This window comes from Oryctolagus cuniculus, chromosome 16 (assembly GCF_964237555.1).
Source record: "Oryctolagus cuniculus chromosome 16, mOryCun1.1, whole genome shotgun sequence".
Taxonomy (NCBI): Eukaryota; Metazoa; Chordata; class Mammalia; order Lagomorpha; family Leporidae; genus Oryctolagus; species Oryctolagus cuniculus.
In genome coordinates, this window is record NC_091447.1 from 22,740,559 (window position 1) to 22,764,255 (window position 23,697).

General features: G+C 43.4%; 1 protein-coding gene across 3 annotated transcripts in view; it reads left to right on the plus strand.

Moving 5' to 3' along the window:
- Positions 1-23,373, plus strand: part of ITPRID1 (ITPR interacting domain containing 1) — a 129,305-nt gene extending 105,932 nt beyond the window's left edge. For all 3 annotated transcript variants that reach the window (XM_017344417.3, XM_070059416.1, XM_070059415.1), the window contains 6 exons: positions 9,535-9,617; positions 10,046-11,374; positions 15,886-16,013; positions 17,114-17,225; positions 17,964-18,129; positions 19,228-23,373. In XM_017344417.3, the coding sequence (XP_017199906.2) occupies positions 9,535-9,617; positions 10,046-11,374; positions 15,886-16,013; positions 17,114-17,225; positions 17,964-18,129; positions 19,228-19,274 (1,865 nt within the window). In that variant the 3' untranslated portion in view covers positions 19,275-23,373. The remainder of the gene's footprint in view (positions 1-9,534; positions 9,618-10,045; positions 11,375-15,885; positions 16,014-17,113; positions 17,226-17,963; positions 18,130-19,227) is intronic.
- Positions 23,374-23,697: the final 324 nt, after the last annotated feature.

Consider the following 23,697-nt stretch of genomic DNA (forward strand, 5'->3'; position numbering starts at 1 on the left):
AATGAACAAATAAATATAGCAGGTTTTCTCCTACACAGTGCCTAATCACCTAGTTTTTAAGATTTTATGTCAGTGTTTAGGAGGTATGCCTTATGTGTGTCTAAAACATGTATTTTGGAGAAAGTCTTCTAGGGTATTATTCATTGCTATCAAATTAAATGAAAAGGTACCCTTGGTATTTTCTTTATCATCTATTGTGTTCCTAATATGTAGCTGGTCCACTGCACGGGCTTCAGAGCGGGGCTCTATTTTCAATTCTCTCTATTTCCGCTCTAATGCCTGTAATAGAAGAACCAATCAGTAAACAGTAGTTTTTACAGGAAGGGGTGAGAATATAAAAGATAACTTTTATGAAAATGACTTAGAAGCAGTAAAAGCAGGATTGATGGTATAGAACAAAAACAGTGACATGGAAGACATTATTTACATGGATAACCAAATACAAGTGTATAGCACAGAGATGAAAGTGATTAAAGCTGACATACATGGAAGACAAAGTTCCATTCTGCTGTCCATCCTCCTTCCCAGGTTGGGTGGCTCAAATTTTCTAAAATGATGGATAAACAGTAGACTGGATAAAGAAATTATGAGACATGTACTCTATAGAATACTATACAGCAGTCAAAAACAATGAAACCCGGTCATTTGCAACAAGATGGAGGGATTTGGAAAACATCATGCTGAGTGAATTAAGCCAGTCCCAAAGGGACAAATATCATATGTTCTCCCTGATTGGCGACAACTAACTGAGCACCAAAGGGGAAACTTGTTGAAGTGAAATGGACACTATGAGAAACAGTGACTTGATCAGCTCTTGTCCTGACGGTTGATGTACAATGTAATACTTTATCCATTTTAGTATTTTTTTTTGTTCTAGTACTATTGGTCTCTGTGATTAACACACAATTATTCTTAGGTGTTTAAATTTTAACTGAAAAGTGATCCCTATAGGAATCTGGAAAGCATTATGCTGAGTGAAATGGGCCAGTCCCAAAGGGACAAATATCATATGTTCTCTCTGATCGGTGACAACTAACTGAGCACCAAAAAGGAAACCTGTTAAAGTGAAATGAACACTATGAGAAACGGTGACTTGATCAGCCCTCACCCTGACTGTTGATGAACAACTTAATACGTTATCCCTCTTAATATTTTTGTTTGTTTGTTCTACTCAATACTTTCGGTTGAATACTGTAATCAATACACAGTTATTCTTAGGTGTTGAAACTTAACTGAAAAGTGATCACTGTTAAATATTAGAGTGGGAATAAGAGAGGGAAGAGATGTGCAATTCGGGACATGCTCAAGCTGACTACCTCAAAGGGTAGAGTTAGAAACATACCAGGGGATTCCAATTCAATCCCATTGAGGTGGCATGTACCAATGCCATCTCACTAGTCCCGGTGATCAATTTCTGTTCACAATTGATCATAATGATAGGACTAAGAGCCAAAGGGAGCACACAAACAAGACTAGTGTCTGCAAATACTAGCTGATAGAATACAAAAGGGAGAGAACAATCCAACATGGGAAGTGAGATACACAGCAGACTCAGAATGGCAGATGTCCTAAACAGCACTCTGGCCTCAGAATCAGCATTTAAGGCAGGCAGATCTGGCTGAAAAAGCCCATGAGAGTATTTCAGGCATGGAAAGCCAAAACATTCTGGCAAAAAAAAAAAAAAACAACAAACAAACAAACCCCTACATGAAAGATCTCCGCAAGTGAGATCCCAGTGAAAAGAACAGGTCATCAAAGAAGGAGGTACCTTTCTCTGAAGGGAGGGAGGAGAGAACTTCCACTTTGACTACGACCTTGTCTAAATATGATCAGAGTTGGTGAACTCAAAAGGCTTCCATAGCCTTGGCGACTCATGACAAGAGCCTAGGGTGATTACTGATGCCATAAACAAGAGTGTTAATTTGTTAAGTCAACAACAGGAGTCACTGTGAGCTTACTCCTCATGTAGGATCTCTGTCCTTAATGTGCTGTACATTGTGATTTAATGCTATAACTAGTACTCAAACAGTATTTTTCACTTTGTGTTTCTATGTGATTGCAAACTGTTGAAATCTTTACTTAATATATGCTAAACTGATCTTCTGTATATAAAGAGAATCGAAAATGAATCTTGATGTGAATGGAAGGGGGGAGGGAGAGGGAAAGGGGAGGGTTGCGTGTGGGAGGGAAGTTATGGGAGGGGTGAAGCCATTGTAATCCATAGCTGTACTTTGGAAATTTATATTCATTAAATAAAAGTTAAAAAAAAAACAAAATCATGTCTGCTTAAATACAAGGTTATGGTTGGCCTTTATCAATATACTAGTAAGATGGCAAATACTTTATAACTGTTAACCAATTCTCAATCATTGTTAGCCATTGGTAATGCTGAACTGATGGATTATGTGTCTGAATTCCAGATCAACAGAAAAGACTATTACGGTTTCTTTGTAGTTCCTATTTTCAGAACAAGGAAGATGATTTGTATAAAGCATGCTGCATATTTACTCCATCAATCAATTAAAAAGGTAACAAAATTACAAGCAATAAGACCAAATGCGTATATTCTGAAAATAGTTAGAGATGGAATAAATACATTTAACAAAGAAAAAGTCTCAAGGGTCATTTAAAAATTCTATCCATATTTAAATAAAGAATCAAAAGTTAAAAGAAAAATTAATGGTCAAAAATGCAATAAAAATGCCAATGCAAATAGAAGGAAATAGAAGTTACAATGTTACTATTGTATAGTACAGAATCCAAGAGAAAATACATACAAAAATTATTAAAGGAAGCCAAGGCTAGGATGAGAGGCAGAGGCATAGTCTTTCTCTAAAAAGGAAAATATAAAATAAAAATAGATTGTTTAATTTGACTAACATTAGAAAAGAAGTCTTAAAAATATTGTTAATTCAATAAGTAGAATCCTGGAATATCAATAAGTTGAAGAAATGAGAACTTGTCAAGGAAGTCCATGTTTTAGGTGCTATCCTCAGTGGTTCTGGCTGATCTCTTGTACCATTTTAAGGATGTGCATAACCTGAGTTCCCCAAGCTGCTGAAGGTAATAGAAAAAAAGGAGGAAACTATCCAGGTATTTTCACAGAAGTGGCACAATCATGATCTCAAATTTGAAAATAAAATGCTCACAAACACATGCACGCATATATGTACACGCATGACTTACAGAGAATAATAAGAAAAAATATGTGAAGAGAAGCAGGATATAAATTGCATATGTTATTATTTTACAAACACTTGTATAGATACTCAAAGAAAATAGATTAGAATTATTTCTACATATTCAATCTAGTCATTTACCTGCATGACTTTTTTTCTTATTTCTGGTTTTTAAATTTCCTAAGCTTCTTCTGTATCATGTATTACTTCTCTAATACAGAAAAACAACTAATGATACTAAACCCATCATATTAATAATGACTTGACCCACAGCAAGAAGGGCTTTCAAGGTCATAGATTACAGGGACTTCAGAAAGAAGACTGAAATTATCTTTGACAAAGGGAAACCATGGTACCAAATGAGCTAGATCAAATTTCACAGGGATATAAAGTGAATCATTCATTTAGGTTCCAAAACAATTGTTTCTCAATTTCAAAATAGAGACCAATGTAAATAGAACCCAACATGGGAAACACAACACCTGACTAAACTTACAGAACTTCAGGCTGTGTGAATAGCAGAGAAATATCCAGAAGTAGGGGAAGAGCCTGGCTCCGCTTTCCACACCGGTCAGACTGTATCTCAGCTGCTGACAGTAGCTCTGGGTGCCTGATTTTCCAGGAAACATTGTTAAGCAAGCTTCTTAAAAACTGCAAGATATAAATGGCCTGAAAGCCCTGCCTTTTGAGGCCTGACTTAATGGTTCTCAGGAGATGTAAGCGGAGGGGAAGAGCCTGGAGAACTTAGCAAGCTGTCTTCAGGAAATGAGGTTAGACATGTTCTGTATAACTTCAAGGAGCAGAACTCTGACCAACAAATGGAAAGTGTGAAAATGAATTGGTTCAATATAAAGAAGCTTTTCCTAAAAGATAGAACACAAGTGTGCTCTGACCACACAGGAAAAATCTGCTGTCATCAGAAGTAAATATTAGGTAGATGACCCTCTAGAAGGAATGTTCTAGAAAGAATTCCTGCATTAGCTGGTAGGTGGTACCTTCCTGGCTGGCTTCCAACCTGGGAACTCAGAGGCTGACTGTGGTCCATAGACAGGTTCTGTTTGTCCAAACATTGGAAATTATTTTTTTAAAGATGCCTTTGGGGAGTGACTACTCTCTACAACAGTCAACACTTCTTAGTTGCTTCACTCATGCTCCCTGTCCAGCATTTGCATTTGTGGGTTCCTGAGGTCTCTCCTTAATTAAAAGAGAACGTGCGTCTCTGCCTCCACTTCCCCAGAGAGCTCTCACAGACTGCTCTGTGGTTGAAGATGGGATAGAAATTTGGCAGTGAAATAGGTAGAGTGGAATGGAGTGGACCTGATGAAGATGGTTAGCTTCAAGCAGCCAAGGTTGATATTCCTCTCTTGCTATCACACCTTGAGCGTACCTCACAGCCCTGCCACCACCACTCTTCTTTCTCACTTTCCCCCACTGTTGTTCCAATTCTATAGACTTATTTTCATCCCTGCCTCTATGAAGTCAGATTACTTCAAATGTAAAACTTTCTACTTAGGATTCAGAAACTTTTACTACCAACCCAGCCCACACTAGCAGCCCTCCAGGTTGAATTTCTTGCTAATTGTCGCCTTTCTAGAGGGCCCTTCCTCTCTGTGGTTGGTGTAATACTGCCATCTGGTGGTTCTTCAGATGAAGTGCCTGAGGCAGATAAGTGGTTCCACCCATGTGGGGTAAAATCTAACTTAGGAAGATCCTTGTGTGTGGAAAAAAGTAATTTCTAACTAATACCAAAAACGACAATACCAGAGATTGAGTTGTAACAGATTTTAATAATGGTGTTCTGCGGCAGAAAATAGCATGTGTAATTAGTCTTTTACATATGACAAGCATCTTCATGTGTGTTGTTAGATATCATACTCATCCAAACCCCACACAACTATGCTGTTTTCCCATTCATCCTTCTACCCACAAGTAAAGAAACTCAGAGAAGTTAAATGCCATGCACCAGATCACTCAACTTGCAGTAGGCATGTCAGAATCTGACACATGTCAATCTGGCTCCAAATTTTCTAGATGACTCAGTCATAGATCCTAGTTGGGTTTTAGTTGTACACATGGTAGAGAGGTTAACCCTCCTGAGTTATGGAATATTTGAGGTGGGGGAACCAGGAGTCTGAAGGGGCAATGGCAAAAATCACAGTGGTTAATCTTGGTGGAAGCTTCCATTTTTCTAGCCATTTTGGAACAGGAAGGTTGAGAGTTAAGATCTAGAGAGAGGAAAAGGACTGGTCAGAGCAGGTAGGAAGTCCAGGTCCTAACCTAGAAAAGGAAAGGCTGTAGTTCCCCGGGAAATTCTAGTAGAAGTAGGGTGAATTCAAGTTCTTCCAGTCTTGCCTAGGAACTTGCTTTAGGAGCTATGGAGAGGTTGGTCTGGGTGTGCTGGTACCACTGCCATGACTGTGGCCAAATGCCATGTGCCCTCCCCAAAGCCAATCCCTCCCTCAATATTACATGTTAGGTGGGAGGGTATGGAAGTGACAATGATGCATATTTGTCTACTTGCTTCATTCATGTCTACTTGCATGGCCATCCTGGGCTCATTCTTTGTATCTTTTGATTCCTGCAGTTACAAGGAAGTATTTAGAATTTGGAAACCCAGCCTTTACACATTTATATTCTAGTTACTAAAAAGGTGTTTTATAAGAAAGAAGGATGTTTAGCTTCGTGAAGAAACTAAACCATCTGTAAACTGGCCCACACTTTGTTACCTGAATCAAAGTGATTCCAGTGCGTTCACTTGACTTCTGAAGCAAGCAGAAGACACAGAGCCCGACTCCTGAGAGAATGTTCCGCCATTCGATCTCATCAAAGCCAAGTTCTCAAAGCCAAGTTGTTTCACAAATTCACTCCAGTGAGTTTCAGAGGGTATGTTTGAAGTCAACGCAGAGTGAAAGTTATATCACAAATGTACTGTTTTAGGGGAATTTATCCATCTGTTTTTCAGAGACCCTTTATGCTTCTGGTTGTTTACAGCCAGCTCTCCATGTCCACAGGTTCTGCACCTGTGGATTCAATCCATCACAGATTGAAAATACGCAAAAATGTTCAAAAAAAGCGTGTGCATTGAATATGTACAGAGCTTTTCCCTGTCATGATTCCCTAGACAATACAGTTTAACAACTATTTACATAGCACTTACATGGGATTGGGTATCATAAGTAATCTACAGATGACTGAAAGTATTGAGGAGGGTTGCCAATGGTATGCCATTGTAGTTAAGGGATGTGAGCACTGCTGGATTTGGTATCCATGCAGGGGGAGGGGTACAGCTCCTGGAACCATTTCCATCACTCCCCCCTCCCTAGCTGTTATAGGATGACTGTGTTTCTGTTTAGACCCGACTAACATGAACCAGCCAGCACATGGACCAAAGGGCTCTAACAGATCATGTTTTTCTAGGGTTCTAACACAATATCACCCAGACATTGTACAAAGGGGAATAGCAACCACTGTACAGAAGCTTATGTTCCAGAATATGAATGACAGAGCCTCCATAGAAAGTTGACGTACAAGTGAGTGATGTACTGTGAGTCTTCCACACTTACTTTGTGGTGCAGATCTTGCACCGGGACACATAGGAGAACAATAGACCCCACTGTATGTTGTCTCCATCTGTCGAGCTGTCCCACAGTTAACTGATGTGGTTTTCATGAAATTCTTTTTTTTCTTAAGTGTTTAATTCGGGATAGTTTCCAAGGCAACATCTTCAATTTCACTAATATTTTCTTCTTCATTCTCTCATCAGCTGTGAACTGTATCCAGTGTTAATTTTGTCTGATACATTGTAGTTTTCATCTGTGGAAGTTCAGTGTTTCTTTTTTAATATCTTGCATTATATCCACTTGGTATACATAAATTTCCCCTTTTGAACATATGGAATATACTTATAACAAGACTTTTAGCATCCTTGTTCAATAGTTCTAGCATTTGTGTCCATTCTCGGTTTCAACTGGTTATCTTTCTCCTCCCGATGGGCCCCATTTTCCTGTTTCTCTTTGTGCTTGGTATCTTTTGTGAGATTCCAAACTGAGTTTTCCCTTATGGATACTAAATAGTATTGCATTCCTATAAACATTATAGAGCTTGGGATTGGAACACAGATGAATTCCTTGGAAACACTGATTATCTCAGGTCATGTTTTTAAGACTTAGTGGGTGGAGCTATTGCTAAGATTAAGTATTCTCACCTACCCCTCCACCTCCATCCCAATGCCCTGTGAACTGAGTTTTTCCATCTTCCTTGTGAGTGCATGCCCTGGAGGCTCTGGGGGAGTGCTGGGCAGTGTCCTCTGATCCATTCAGGTAGGTCTTTCCCCTCCCCATTTGTGCTGGTCTGGGAACTGTCTCAAGGCAGAAAGTTGGGTGATCACAAGGTTTGTGTCTTGTGTGCCAGGCTCTCAGGGATTGTTGTTGTTAGCTGTCAAATTCCATTGCCCCAACCATTTATTCACATATTTTGTCCAGTTTTTCAAATGGAAAAGTCTCATCTCTATTACTCACATTTGCCATAAGTACAGTGTCCTTTAAGTCTATGATTGCCAAATATTTTCTGTACTTTATGTTTAATTTTGTAATATGAGGCAACAGCTAGGTAAAAGTCATTATCTGAACATTTTGCTCAATGTTGTGCTTGAAGTTCCTCAGTCTTTCTAGGATATGGCAATAAATTTTTGCTTTCTAATTTTTAGCCTGTAATTTTGCTTGAGGCTGAAGTTGAAAATATGAAGCTTATTTTTAATTTATTTGAGAAGCAGAGAATGCTTCCATCCACTGGCTCACTTGCAAGATGCCACAGCTCTCCAACCAAAGCTGAGAGCTGAGAACTCAATCCAGTTCCTCTCCACAGGCGGCAGGAACTCAACCAGTTGAGCCATCACCAGTGTCTCCCAGCGTCTGTGTTGGCAGGAAGCTGGAGTCAGGAGCCAGAGCCAGGAATTAACCCCCAGAACTCCAATGTGGGATGTGGACATACTAACCATCACTCTAAATGCCTGACCCACATAGGATTTTTAATTCAACAAAGTTAAGCTTATTTCTCTTCACTTTGAGCTCAAGGTAAGATAGCTGGTGTTGGACTTGATGGACCAACTGTGAGACTGTCTTCTCTTGCTGTCTTTGCTCGCGTACATGGTGGTAAAGACTGGTGGGTGGAGGTGGAGGAGGCAGTCCTCCAGGGAGGTGGTGCTGCTGCCCTTGTGAGTGGAGCTGTCCTCCCAGGCTGGCTCTAGAACACCCGCATCTTTTCCCCCTTTGAACTCTTCAGCTGCTCACTCAAGCAAAGGTAGTGAATCCCTATTTCTCATCAGGTACCAGATGCCCAATCGTTACACCCAACAACAAGCAGACCCACACCCATGCTTTCCTCCAGGATCAACATGACTCCTGCCTCTGCCCCTTGTGCTCACAGGAGGAGGCATTCCAGTCTCCCCTGCTCCCACTGGCTGCCCTCTCCTAGCCTGCCCTGTGAGGTAGCGGGAGTGTGTATTAAAGGGGGAGAGTTTCCATCACTTCATCTTGAGCCGGAGACTCTAGTAGCTGCCTGTTGTGTCCTGGAGCCCCCCACCCAGGGACATATGGCTATCAGAAGCCACAGAGAGATTTAGAATTCCAAGCTGCTCATGTCTGTAAGGTCATCACCTTCCCACACTTGACATTGTGCTTTGTCTACCTGCCCCAGCCGTCTGAGACAGAGTAGCAGCCTTAACATAGGCATGGAGTTGTGGTCATACAGAGTCCAGCTGAAGACAGGAAGGGGTTCTTTTCCGAATTTTGGTAAAAAGAGACTATATAGAGAGATACATGCACACATGCATTTCAATACTGTTTTATTGGTGTGGCCTATGACGTTGACATGTGCTGCCTCTTCTGGATCATCTTTCCCTTGGTAAAGAGTTTTCTCCCTACCATATTAGGATTTTGTTTTAGGAGACATTATTTCTTCTTCCTTGTGTTTCAGGCTTTACTCTTTGGGAAACCAGAGGTGCAGTTCTACACAAACAGTGACTTGATCAGCTCTTGTCCTGACGGTTGATGTACAACGTAATACTTTATCCATTTTAGTTATTTTTTTTTTGTTCTAGTACCATTGGTTGAACTCTGTAATTAACACACAATTATTCTTAGGTGTTTAAATTTTAACTGAAAAGTGATCCCTGTTAGGAATTTGGAAAACTCTGAAAATTGAGAACAAAATGGTTTGGGTTCCTTCTTTGGTTTAGACTTCTACACAGCGAGCATTTTGGAGGGTCTCTGGCATGCCAGGCACATGAGGGTTGGATCCCACTCCTGTGGGCAGCATGTCTCCACTTTAGTAACCTCAGGCTGCTTTCTTTCTGCAGGTGTCTGGGTGGGCAGAGCGAACAGCTGTCAGTCTGACAGCAGTGGGTTCCTGGAGGAGCCACCGGAACCACTACCCCTGCAGGTAACAAAGGTTGGAATAGGGCCCTCAGTGCTCACCCCACCTGCCCCTTTTCAGCCTTACCAACCACCCAGCCTCCCGACCCTCACCCCAGCTCTCAGGAGGATGGCTAAGTTTCAGTACCTACCAGTCCTAGAAGGGCTGAGCTGGTACATAGCATGCAAATCCAGGTGCAGAGCAAGCAGAGGGCCAGTAGACAGGAGGCCCTGAGCCCAGCCTTGCTATCCCTTTGATTTTCCTTTGACTTTTCTCAACAAAGGAAGTGGAGCTTTGTGGGGAGGTGGCCCAAGGCAAAGCAAGACGCTGATATAAACCCTGCCTGTGACCCTCATCTCCCAACTCCTGGGTTGATGGTAACGATAAGGAAAGAAAAACCCCTATGCCTCTGCCGCTTGCCGACTCACTCCCTTTGGTCCCACTTTCTCCCACAGATGCCTTCCTTGCCAAGCAGTCAGAGTCCTGCTGAGAATCCTGGCAGCAAGCCTGGTGGTGGGAGCCACAGCTTCGGGTTCTCTCAGGACTGGCAGCCAGAGGCCGATGGATCTGATCCCAAGAGTGCTGTGAGCACACCTGCTCCAAGCCAGTCCTGGAGTGTGTTGGAAGAAAAGGGCTCAGACTCTGTAGTGGGAGAAGAATCTCAGCTTGAGGCCATCCAGGAGCCCATGGGACACTTGACCCCAGATCTGGCCCTTGCCCAGACCTCCCACGGTGGGGCACACCTAAGGGAAGATGGCCGTGTACCCCCGCCACCAGCCTGCCCTGGCTATGAGGACATTGAACCCCTCGTCACTTCCATGAATGATCCTCTGGGGTTCACAATGACCCACACCACAGGAGAAGGGAAGGACGAGTTTCTCAGGCCCTCTGGAGCTGGCACAGTGCACATGCAAAATGCACACTCCCAGGAGTCTCTGAGGGCTCCCAGAAACGACCATGTTGAAGACAAGCTCCTCCAGCTGGACGCCAAGGCCCCAGAAGGAGAGGACAAGAGCAGACGTCATCCTGACACCAGCAACGGCTTACTGGCAGGACACAGTCCACCATGGCGTGAGTCTCGTGTCCCTGAGCAGAGCAAAGTCACACCCGGTACAGCGGACCGCATTCCCATGTCTGCGGAGTCTATTCCCCACTTGGAAACCCCCCCTGGGGACGCTAACCAGGCAAAGCCAAGGTGTAGAGCTTTGGGTCAGAGACCACCTGGGGCGGAAGGTGAGGTGGAAAAGCTGCCCACGAATGCCGATGCAAACACTAGCAGCTGCAGGTCTGTGACGATCCAGATGTCCTCTAGCCTGCTGTCAGCTGCCTGGAGCACGGTGGCCTTGGGGACTGACTGTAGAGGAACAGCGTCAGACCATGCTGTGTGTGACTCTGCCACCACAAGAGGATCGAGGCTGCGGACAGAGGAGAGACGGTCCCGCGATGTTTCGGTTCAGACTGATTTCTCTGAGCCCAGGCCCTGGCATTGCTGTGCAGCCCTGAGGAGGGAGGCCTTGACACACGGGCTCCAGCCCCTCACCAGATCTGTCTCTCTGGACACAGGCTTCCCCTGTGCCTACCCTGTGGGCACCTGCCTGGCTGCACCTGCGCATGGCTGTGTCTGTGGTCCTCACCATCCCCACTGCTGCTGGGAGAAGCAAAGCTGCAGCCCTGCACCCCCAGCCTGTGGGCATTGCCTGTGCTCACAGGCTGCTGGGCATCTAGATGCCCACACAGCGGCCCTGAAGATCCTTCAGGACACTCCTGTGAGGGAGCTGTGTTCCGTGAGTATTTCCCTCTACAAAGACAGGAAGGCAGAGACCCCAACAATCCGCCTTCTTCCCCAAATGTGAGACAGCTGAGGGTATACTCTACTGTTTTAAAGCCTCAGTCATATTGGGGGAGTGCTTTCCTGTTTCTTATATAGGCACCTATATATGTTGTTGGTCTGACATATCAATATATAACTTTACAATAATATATATAGTAAATCATGTTTGATTTTATGTTGTTAAAATTAACACTCTACACAGAAAAATTATGTTTAAAAAAACTCAAGAAAGGGCCCTTGTAGACACATCCAATGTTATCCTTTTAGTGTAAATGCTGCATATATTCATAAAAATAAGATAATATCTAGTTTCTGTTCACCACTATTAAAAGCAATATAAATCATATTGACCATGCTAAGGAGAGAGATGGGTCTGGCATTGTGATACAGCAGGTTAAGCCGCCTTCTGCAAAGCTAGCTTCCCATATGAGAGCCATTTTAAGTTCCAGATGCTCTATTTCCAATCCAGCTTCCTGCTAATGTGCCTGAGAAAGCAGAGGAGGATGGCACAAGTGCTCAGGCCCTGCACCTACGTGGGAGACCCAGACTGAGTTCCAGGGTCCTGGCTTCAACCTGGCTTAGCCCTGGCCTTTGGCCACTTGGGGAATGAATTAAGGATAGTTATCCTTCTCTCCCTCTCTCCCCCCATACCCCCCTTCTTTCTGTAACTCTGCCTTTCAAATATAAATACATAAGTCTTTAAAAAGAAAAAGATACAACAAACATGTATCTAGAGACCAATAAGGTAGAAGTTGATTGCATCAAGCTGTCTTTGGTAAGCATCATCATTTAATTTGTGAATTCTGTAATCAGGTATCTAAGGCAACAATATTGATGCTCAATTTAACTGTCATTTAGTAATGTGATCATAAGTAAAAAACAAACAAACAACACAAAAAGAAAGGCAGTAAAACAGCTTCCCATGGTAGAAACTAAAAACCTAAAAACACATCCCACTTAACAAGGCTGACATGATTGGGATGTCTGTGACAGTTCAGTGCAGACCAAGGAGGCAGCCCTGTGTGGCACTGCAGAGAAACACAAGACTAATTGGTAAAACCTATTTTTGTGGTCTTGTGGGTTCTTTAAGATAACAGTTTGTTGATACAATTAAAATTGTATATAGAAATTAATTCTTTATAGTAAATTCAAAACAATGGTTTTTGTAATTAGATTCCTATATATAAGCAAATTCCTCACAATAATATAATTTAGGAGTGTTAACGTTTTAGAAAAGAAATTGAAATGTATCAGAAATAAGATTTATATATACTAGAAAATTCTTAACAATGTTTGTGATTTAAAGAAAAATGAAAGTGTTCAAATTTTACAATGCAATATAGGCTAACTCAAAAGCAGAAGTTCTTTGTCTTTTGGTAGTGCTGCTGTTATTATTGAAGTTAAAATTGGTTTTCATGGGTCTGGACCACTAGAGATCTTCTATTGTATTTGAGTTATAATCCAGTCCTTATAATGGAAAAACAATACAAAGCATTCCTTCTTTCTTTTCTTGCCTAAGGTTTTCTTTATTATAAAACTCTTTGGATGCCTGTTCTATGGCTAAAATGTATCTTTTTTAGCGTTTCCAAATGGCCAGAAGATGGCAGAGTTTCAGAATCTTCCATCACTCCCTTCCGAGTATAAAAACAAGCCCCCTACCTACCCCTTACCTTCTAATCATAAAGGGTTACCCTCAATTCTCTGGATAAACCACCTTTGATGTTTATGATGTTCAGCCAACTTGAACACAATATTTGTATGGATATGACTTTGCTGTCCTACTTGGAAGTGAATTTGAACCAGTGGGCCAGTCTTGGTTACCTTGCAGGAATGGACTTGACCGATTTTGTTAGCTTGCTACTAAGTAAAGCATACTCATATTTTCTACATGTGTCCAACTACACAGTCGGCCTTGTTGCAATTCAGTTCTTAAGAAGAAAATACATGAACCAGGAGACTTGGGTTTGAAATCGGATTGCTGTGTTTTGACCAGAGACAAGTTAACTACTCTATGTCAGAACATATATCTATAAAAGAAGCTCTTCATGGCCTTCAAGATATTTCCTGCTTTTTAAAATTATTTCCATTTGATTTGCATTGAAGAGAGACAAACAGACACATACAGAGAATTTCCATCTGTTGGTTCATTCTCTAAATACCTGCAATAATCAGGGCTGGGTAAGACCAAAGCCAAGAGCCTGGAAATCAATCTAGGCCTTCCACATAGGGACCCAACTAGAGCCATCACCTTCTGTCTACCATGGTGTGCATTTGTAAGAAACTAGGGTTGGAAGTAGAGCTAGGCTTCAAATCCAGGGCTCCCATGTAGGATGCAGGTGTTCCAAGTGGCAATTTAACTGCTGTGACAAATATCCACCCTTATTTTCTGGTTTTAAGAGCCATCAACTAATTAAATTTGAAAAAATCCTTGCCAACATCACTCATGTTTCAATGATTCTTCAAACTGGTTCAAATTCACTCATACTGATGCAAAATTGTAGTTTTACTATGCAAACTGTTATTCTGCTTAAAACTTAGAGTACTTAAAACTTAACTCTCAAAAAAAAAGATGGAGCATTTTCAGTATAAAAATTATTGCTGTTAGGAAAGTATTTGCATTAGGACAATTCTAGAAAAAATAGCCATCAGGCGGCCAGGATCTTGGCCATGTGACTCTAAGGCGGAGGAGAAGAAATCTGGAACTTCCTAAAACAAGTCTGGGGCATTAGCCTAGCTGTGTGGTTGGTCTCAGTGGAAGGAAGATGGGGAGAGGGTTAACAGGGACCAGCCAGCCAAGTCAGTTTCCTTGACAGAGCTTCACAGAAGCCCCATTCCATGCTTTCTGCTTCTGTCCCCTTGGCCATCCTGGTCTGCAAGGGACACTGGGAAACAGTTTTTTAGATAGACACATTGCTGCTCAGATATCAGAAGTGCCTTCATAATAACAAAAGGAAGAAATAATAGTAGGCAGCTACAGACTCACACTGACCTGGGAGGAGATCCCAACCTGTGGGCCTGGTAGAGACAGCTTTAGAGATCACCCAGCATTATTACCACTCAATGACATGGTAGTGACGTTGGGGTTCCGGGTCATGGGTCTATTCAAAGTGTGATCTAACAGCAGCTGCAGCGCAAGGATGGCTGGCAAAAACTCAGCAAATCAGAGTGCCCCACAAATGGACTTCAAAGAGAGCAGGCCTGAGTTAAAGTAAAAAACAGATTTTATTCAGTAACTATTTTCAGTAGGGGAAATAGCAGAACTCTGTTTTGATTTGTACAGTGGTGACTTGGGAATTTTAAAGAGACAGCAAGGGAGGGAGGCTGGCTGAAGCTCAGTAGAGTCGGGGAATCCAAAGTGACATAGGGTTCCTCGGCATAGACGCCATTAGGCTGGGTGTGTTGACCAGAGTTAGGATTCCACCAGACCACGGAGACTGGAAGGCGCAGTGCCGAGCACTTCAGGTGATTACGTTTCAATGGAATAATCCTCAGGTCCTTGAGAGACTTCCAAACTGTTCAGGAAACATATTGCCAGCTGCAAGCCCCTTCCAGGAAACACTCTAAAGAAAGGAGGTCAGAGGCCTCTGTTGAGGTGTTAGCTGGAGCAAATAGTGGATCATGATGCCAGCACTGGCCTTTCTCAGGGTCGGGGTCATCCCCAGGAAGGGCTCTGTGCTGGAGAGCTCCTGTCGCGTGTCTCGGCCGGTCTCCTCGCACAGCGGTTGGGACAGAGCTCTCGTGTGTGGAGAGGTCTGCTGTCCTCAGGGCCTCCGACACGTTGACATTAGGGAGCTCAGGCAAGAGCCCGGTCCTCCAGAGAAAGTACAATTTAAGGGAGGACACAGGAGCAGTGGCGGGAGGGGAGCAGGGCTGGGAGAGTGACTGGGGTGCAAGTCTGGATTCCAACTCCCAAGCAGGTTGGAATGCCTAAGCTTGGTCCCGCTCCGATGAGCTTGTTAGCTGGATGCAGCTGATCCTGCAACTCTTAACCCCCAGGGACTGCTGCTAAGCAGGGCTAACACCGAAAGATAATACTCTAAGCAGATTTCCTTTAATCAGGCACAAACCACCTGAACAGATGTGTTCAATGTTATTGATACTCAGAGTCAATACTCAGCACCCAAGTTAAACAAGATTAACCACGCATAATGTTTTTAAGCACAAGCTCCCAATCTGCCCCCTTTTATCCCTTTATCATCTGGTCCTTTGGATGACCTTCGGGTCTCTGGAACGTGATGACCAGCACCCAAGGATCACCCAAGAACCACTGCCCTCCTTGTCCAGTCATGCCCTGTGCCTTTAGTTGCTTCCAAAGCCAGAGGCTGGGCCCTCCCTCTTCTTCCTCATGCATTAGAGCCTGGCTTTGCAAACAGGTAGGCCTCAGCGGGAAGCCCGGCTCCATCCCGCGGAGCCCTTGCAGTGACTCTGAAAGCCACCTTCTCAAGAATTCCTGATTGTTCTCAGTTCACAGTCCAGGAGATGGAGGCCATGAAGATGGTATGCCGCGGTTTCCGGGAGCACTTGGAGGAAATCGAACAGCACCTTACAGGACAGCAGGCACTCTTCTACAGACACATGTCAGAGGAGGAAAGGTAACTTTCTGAGGCGGCCGTCAAAGTAAGTAGCAGCCCCCACCCCTGGAGCAAGGAAAGTAATCAGAGCAGGACACAGGAGCACCTGGAGCAGGGCTAATGAGAAACCCACCAACCTTCCCTTTGCTTTCCAGGTTTTGTTCTGGCTTTCTCAGTGGGATGTGGGAGAACCACCAGGGAGGGTCAGAAGAGGGGCAGTCAGCTGGGAGAGGGGGCACTGCCAGCAGGGTGCCTCTAGCAAATGTGGACTCGTGCACATGCAAATGTTGGGCGTTATTAAAGATTTGGGAATCTGCATTGTTTTCACATAGCTTAAACATATGCCCTCAGCCCCCAAGTATACAAATCATTCATCCTCTGGAAGTAAGGAGGTGGGAACAGGATGTAATTGTAAAGGGCCCTGAGGATTCTTACCGTGGAAATGGGAATTTTGTAAAACTTTACGGTGGTGATGCTTACAGAAACTGGTAAATTTATTAAGAAGTACCGAATTGTTCTCTTAAAACAGGTGAATTTCCTGATGAGCAAATTATGCACAATAGCATTGTTTTTTTTTGTTTGTTTGTTTTTTTTTTTTGACAGGCAGAGTGGACAGTGAGAGAGAGAGACAGAGAGAAAGGTCTTCCTTTGCCGTTGGTTCACCCTCCAATGGCCGCCGCGGCCGGCGCGCTGCGGCCGGCGCACCACGCTGATCCGATGGCAGGAGCCAGGAGTCAGGTGCTTTTCCTGGTCTCCCATGGGGTGCAGGGCCCAAGCACCTGGGCCATCCTCCACTGCACTCCCTGGCCACAGCAGAGGGCTGGCCTGGAAGAGGGGCAACCGGGACAGAATCCGGCGCCCCTACCGGGACTAGAACCCGGTGTGCCGGCGCCGCTAGGCGGAGGATTAGCCTAGTGAGCCGCGGCGCCGGCCCAATAGCATTGTTTTTTAAAATGCAACCAGCCCTAGTAATATTCCTATGCCTGCAACTGATGCAAATAAAGAAGGTCACAGTCTCTTAAGAAATTCCAAAGGCAGGCCTTGCATTATGAAAGAAACACTGGAAGGCTGCCCCAGGAAGTGATTGCTAACTGTGGTCATTTTCTATTATTTACCTGCAGGGAGGAAGCAGCCCAACTGCAAACTTTGCGTGAGACCCTGAGGCAGCAGGTGGCAGAGCTGGAGTTTCAGTTAGGAGACCGGGCGCGGCAAGTCAGAGAAGGGATTCTCTTGGTATGGGGTGCTGGGTGTGGAGTTTGTAACCATAGTTGGGGGAGGGTGGCGTAAATGAGAAACCAGGTTGTGTAGTTATTGCCGATTCTAGGGTTGTGTACTCACACCGTCATTCAAAGTGTAAAGAGAAGTATCTTGGCTCTCTCAAGGCCACACGACCAGCTGGTGGAGACTCAGACTCCAACTCTGCTGTGGGTTGATGACTGCTTTGCGTATTCCCTAGAAGCCCGTGATTCAAGGCTCAATCCCAGGGTGTGCTGTTGGGAGGGGATAGAAACTTGGAGACCTGGGGTCTAGTGAGAGGTCCTGGGAGGCTGTGCTCTCAGAAAGAGATTCTCACGTGGACTCTTGAATTCCCAAGAGAAGATTGTTAGAAAAGCCTGAATCAGCCCCTACTCTGTCTGTCTGCTCCCGCGCAGAGATGTAAGCCCTTGCCTGCTCCTGAACACGTCTGCCATTGCCATCCTACCAATCGCCAAGCGGTCATCACAAGAAATGAGTCAGTTCAGTGTCATGACAGGGTACTATCAGCCTATTTTCCAAATAAGAACAGGAATCTTGGGCAAGGCAAAACTTATCTTTTAAACCGATATGGGCACAATCACTACCAGCATCCACTGCTGGCTCGAAGACCCCATTATGAAGAACTTGGCATCTGATAAATGCCTTCCTCCCAAGTCTGAGTTAGATGTTTGGTGCATAAATGTTGTTCACTCTTTTGTCATGGTTTTCTTCTAGCAACTGGAGCTTCTCACAGGGGAGCCACCTGAACGTTGTACAAATCTGCCTCATTGGACCTGGATGGAAGGAAACAATGGCCAAACTTCATGTGCTGAACTTCACCCAGCCATGACTGCCAGGGCTACCATTCCTCCCAACAGTGGCCAACAGGCTCCCAGCTCAGGTGAGAGTCAGATGGCTGCCTTCACTCAACCTGCCCTGGAGACCTGCACCAGGATGTCTCCTCCATCAGTAGCTCAGTCTGAGGCAGGTCCAACTCCTAGTCCAGCATTTTCTAGAGTCTATGAGGTATCCTGGATGTCTCAGTATCTAAGACATTGATTCAGGTGCCTATGTCCCATGTTGGAGGTGTGCCTTGATTTTATTTCTGGCTCCAGCTCCTAATTCCAGCTTCCTACCAGTGTAGTCCCTGGAAGACAGAATGATGTTTCAAGTAATTGAGTCCCTGCTACCCATGGATCAGAAGTGGAGCAGCCAGAACTCGAATCAGCACCCATATGGAATACCAGCACAACAGGCGATGGCTTTACCCAATATGCCATAGCACCAGCCCCTCAAATACATTTAAAAAAAGAAAATTGTGTGGGAAGGGGCGGCTCTATGGCATAGCAGGTAAAGCTGCTGCCTGTAGTGCCAGCATCCCATATGGGTACCGGTTTGAGTCCTGGCTGTTCCACTTCTGATCCAGCTCTCTGCTGTGGCCTGGCAAAGCAGTAGAAAACTGCCCAAGTCACTGGGCCTGTGCACCCATGTCGGGGGCCCAGAAGAAGCTCCTGGCTTCAGATCAAGCAGCTCTGGCCATTGCGGCCATCTGGGGCATAAACCAGCAGATGGAAGACCTCTCTCTCTCTCTCTTCCTCTGCCTCTCTGTGACTCTGCCTTTGAAATAAATAAATCTTCAAAAGAAGTAAAATAAACTTTTGTAAAATAGGAATAAGAAAAAAACACAGGCTTGTTGGATAGAACAAATGTACTGAATCATGTGCGGTATTAAATCCAACGCTCATCATCTAGCAAGTACTCCAGTTGTGTTAGCCATTCAAGTGCACATCCCAACAACTCAGTACTTTCAAGTTGTAATTATTATCTTCCTTCTGTTAAAAGTACTGTTAATAAAGTATTTTATGCAAAAAGAATGTTAGCAAGTGTGTGATGGATGAGTGAGATGGGAATAAGCAGCCTCAGGAGACAGTAAAGAGACTGATCTGTGACAGAAGCACAATTTTCGGCTGTATTGTGAGCTGAGTTTGAATTTTAACAGGGTGTTTGTTTATGGACGGCTTTGACAACCTGGAAGATGGCTTCTGATGTGACAGTGGAGGAAAAGGAGACCCACTGCTTTCAGAGGAAAGGCAGCACCTGGAGTCCTCAAAGATCTGCAACCATTCCACGGTGTTTCCCTCCAGTGGTTCGTTCTCCCAGTTCTCCAGCAAAGAGCACGGAGAGGAGCCCTGAAGCAGGGAGGCTGCCCCATCACTGCCAGGGCTATCACTGCCCTCAGCGCATGATGCACTGATTGCCAAGGCTGCTCCCACCATCGATGCCCTCAGTGCATGATGCGCTGATTGCCAAGGCTGCTCCCACCATCGATGCCACCATCAATTAGCAGGCCTTCAGACGTAGGCTGAATTATATCGCTGCCTTCCCTGGTTCATATAATAAGTGTCCTCATATACAGACCTGTTCATTGTTCCTATTTCTCTGAAAAACCCTGACATGAAAGACACATCATAGAAGAACTAAGAAACTGGCTACAAAAGTACACACTGAGTCCTGCCATTTATCCTGAGCGAGAAGCAATGGACTCTGGGATTGAATCTAAGGTTTGGGGTTTAAATCCAATTCCACTATATATTGCCTGTGTTGGATAAATGGTTGAAATTCACTAAGTCTCAGTGTCATCATCTGTATATCAACAGTTAATGCATATTTTAGGGTGCTTCAAAAACTGCACAGAAAGTGGAATTAAAAAAAAGTTTATATTGATGCAAACAACTTTTGAAATCCATGCATATCTTTTCCACAATGTGCATTTTCTGTGAACTTTTTCAAGACCTTATATAGTCTTTTAGAGCAAGCCTAGAGCTTGGTTAGGGCTCAGGAGATGTTAGTGTTGATGATTAGGATGGTGATAGAAAGTAGATGCAATACATTGAATACCTACAGGCAAGGTACAGGGCTAAGCACTTTACTTGAATTATCACTTACTTTCACAACAATCCTAAGAGGTAGGAATTAATCTCAACACACACGTACATACTTGCTTAGAAAGACTGAAAACTGTGAGAGCTGGCAACTATTAAGGATTGAGTTGACTCACTGATTTCCCGGTTTGCTACACCAGTGCTTTGTCATTATGGTTCTTTCAAGTGTTGGGGCTTATGTGGAACCTACTGATGGGCCCCAGTTAGAGTAGCTCTGCTTCTGTGTGCATTATACATTGTTTTAGCAGAAATTTTTGTTCAGAAATTCTCATTGCTACAGATAAGTTTGAGAACAGTGAATGTACTAATCACATATGACTGTTGCACTCAAAGAGGTTCTGAGTGACTTTCACATAAGGAGACGATGCTGCCACAGAGGATTCCTCTCCAGCCTACCATCCTAGAAACTCTTCGCTTATTTGTACTTGAACCACTGCTAAGAAAAATGGCAGGAGTCCTGCAAGTCTCAAATCTCTGTATCCTCTTGATCATATTCAAGTTGACTACGTTCAGGAAAAGACAGACCATGTATTTGAAAACAGAGAGAAGAATTGCAATAAATATTTGCAGAAGGCAAGCCTTTTAATTATGAAACCAAACTTGGGGATTTTATTTCATTAAATGAAAAAGAATGTGAAGTAAAAATCTCAGCACCCAGTCATTTTCAATTTTGGAAATTCACCAGGAAACAATCTGGACTCTTGTCTATCAAAGGTCTGGAGTCCTTCCCTGGATTAATGTCATCCCAACCAGATCCAATTTCAGTATTCAAAGCCACAAGCTCTGAATCATGGAAGTGTGATTTCAGACACAATACTTGGAATTCAAGTCACATGTATTCCTTGGCTTTCTTGTGCATGAGTGAACACCCAAGTCACAGGATGGAGACAAAAAAAAAAAAAATGGAACCTTGAAGGCTACTCTGAACCATAGCATGTACAGAAATCCATTTGTTAGCACACAGAATAGCATCCCTAGGAAAGTGTCCTATTCAATTTTATTTAACAGATAATCTCTTATATGTAGATGCCTATCTGCAGAACTGGAGCTTTTTTTCTGCTTCAAAAGAAAATCATTCCAATAAAGAGGGAGACAAGATGTTGTAATACCATGAGAATCAGGTCTGTTTTTTTTTTTTTAATCTGTTTCTGGGATGTAACACAAGTCGAATACAACAGGACACTTGCAGAGCTGCTGAGGGATGAAAGTAGTTTACCTTTAAGAAAAAAAGTGTTGGTATTTTCACATTGGAGCAATGGGCTGCATATTTAATTACAAATTGTAATTTACAGGGATTACATAATTAGATTATTAAAAATGATGTTGAACTGCCCTTTTTGAAAATAAAGAGGTAACAGAAGCCATATTACGGACGGGACATTTCCCTAGCACACAGGCGATCCTGCTAACAGCTCCATTCTAAAACCTGAACAGAGCAGAAGGTGGGTAGGGATGTGCCCTCTCTGTACCTGTCTTCAGTTAAATAAAGGGAGAATCGTCCACATTGAGAATGATGCCAAATCCTAGGAAACAAAGCTAAAGAATCTTCATTTTTGTGTATTTGAAGAACTCATTCCAATTCATGCTGTCATATTTTTCCCTGAATAGAGAGACCTGCTTTCTCCTCTGGGCCTCCTAGGTGCCCCCTATGAATCTTGGTCTTAACGTGTGTGTGGTACCTAATTACTCAAACTTCTGCCCTCTCCTGGACTTCCGAGTAAGTTTCTCTTAGGAAGAGGATGGAGTTATTTTTTTTTCTATTGTACCTAGCACTAAAACATAGTAGCAGCATTTGGTAAACCAGTAAGTTTACAATATCAAATCTGACCCTAGGACTTAACCCTCTGAATTATATTTTCATTGGATATAGAGATATGAGTTGATTTTTTTTCCTTTCAGCACTTGAAAAATGTTATTCCACTGATTTTTTGTTTTGTTTTGAGCTCCATGGTTTCTGATGAGGAAGCTCTGATTATTCAAGTTATCAGTGTCGTGCGTGTAATGTATTGCTTTTGTCTGAGCTTTTGTTTTGGTTTTGATCATTGATTATGATGAATAAGAGCATGTTTTCCTTGATTTCATTCTACTTGAAATTTATTTACTTTCGTTTATAAATTTATGTTCTTTACCAAATTTGGAAAATTATCAGCCATTATTTCTTCAAATGCATTTATTTCTTCCTCTCCTTCCAGGACAGCAATAAGAGTAATATACGAGCTCCTGATACCGTTTCATGGTTCTCTGCAGCTCTGTTTGCTTTATAGCAAATGTTTCCCCCAACCTGTGCTTTCTGTATCAGCTAATTATTATTTTCCTTTCACATCTATATTCTGCCTTTGAAGTTCTTCAGTGAACTTTTTATTTGTTACTGAATCCAAAATTTCCATGTGATTCACTGATAAACCTTCCACTTCTTGGCCGAGAATGTCCATCCACTCCTTTCAAGAGTATTCACCCACCCTATCTTCATGGATTCACCCTAACTTCATGAATCGTCATGGAAGAGGTACATTCAGGTCTTTCTTTACCAATAATAAAGTTCTGAGAATTCCCACAGTTGGGCCAACCTGGCATTTTCAGGTGTTGATTACATGTTCCCTTGGAGACTGCTAAGATATTCCTGGCTCTTTGTGTATAGACTCTTTTCCTATTGTGTCTGGGGAATTTTTGTAGTACACCATGGGACTGTCAGTTCTGTGCTTGCCTTAGTAGGCCATCAACTCAGTGAGGTTGCAACCTCCACCTTAATCCATCTGCAGACTGTGTTCTGCATTACCTGCCTGACCGTGAGTGTACACCACCCAGGAGTCAGCCTGGCACCATAGTTCAAGGGTCAAAGCCTTCGCATGTTGCTTCCAATCAGTTCTCTACATGCGCAGCTGAGACGAGCCCAAGGCTGTATACACAGATCTAAGCGATACCTTTTCCCAGCTACCTCCTGCCTTGCCTCCCACCCCTATTTTTTCTCCTCTAGGCTTCTTTTCCTGGCTCTGATTAGAAAACCATGATTTTGGCATCATGAACTTCCTGCAACTGAATTGATCTCAGGACAAAGCAGCAATAGGAACAGGTCTGAGGAGACTCTGCATCTGTAGCTGCTACCTGATTCCACCTGCCCTGCCACTGCTATTGCCATTGCACAGGAATGCACCTTGTTTCTGGGGCCTGCCTGGAGTAGGCCTGGGAGATGCAAAAGATCTGTTTCCCAGGGGATCCCTTTCCTTGTCCTTTGGCCCAAAAGTGTGTTTTATGTTAACACCTGTTGCAACAGTTTTAAGATTCAGGTTGCCCGAGAATCTATGCAAGAAAAGATGGGGGGGGGGGCAGGAATTCATTTCCAGAGGTATTTTCCCTTGAGCTTTCCATTCTCCTTCCCAGTCGATCTGCTAGTATTTGCTTTTTGGAGTCCACAGCTTATTGCTTCTTATATTCTGTTCAGGTTTTTAGTATTCATCAGTGGGGAAGATGGGATAGCATGTACTTAGTCCATCTTAACCAGAACTGAAGTTTATCAATCTAGTTTTTTT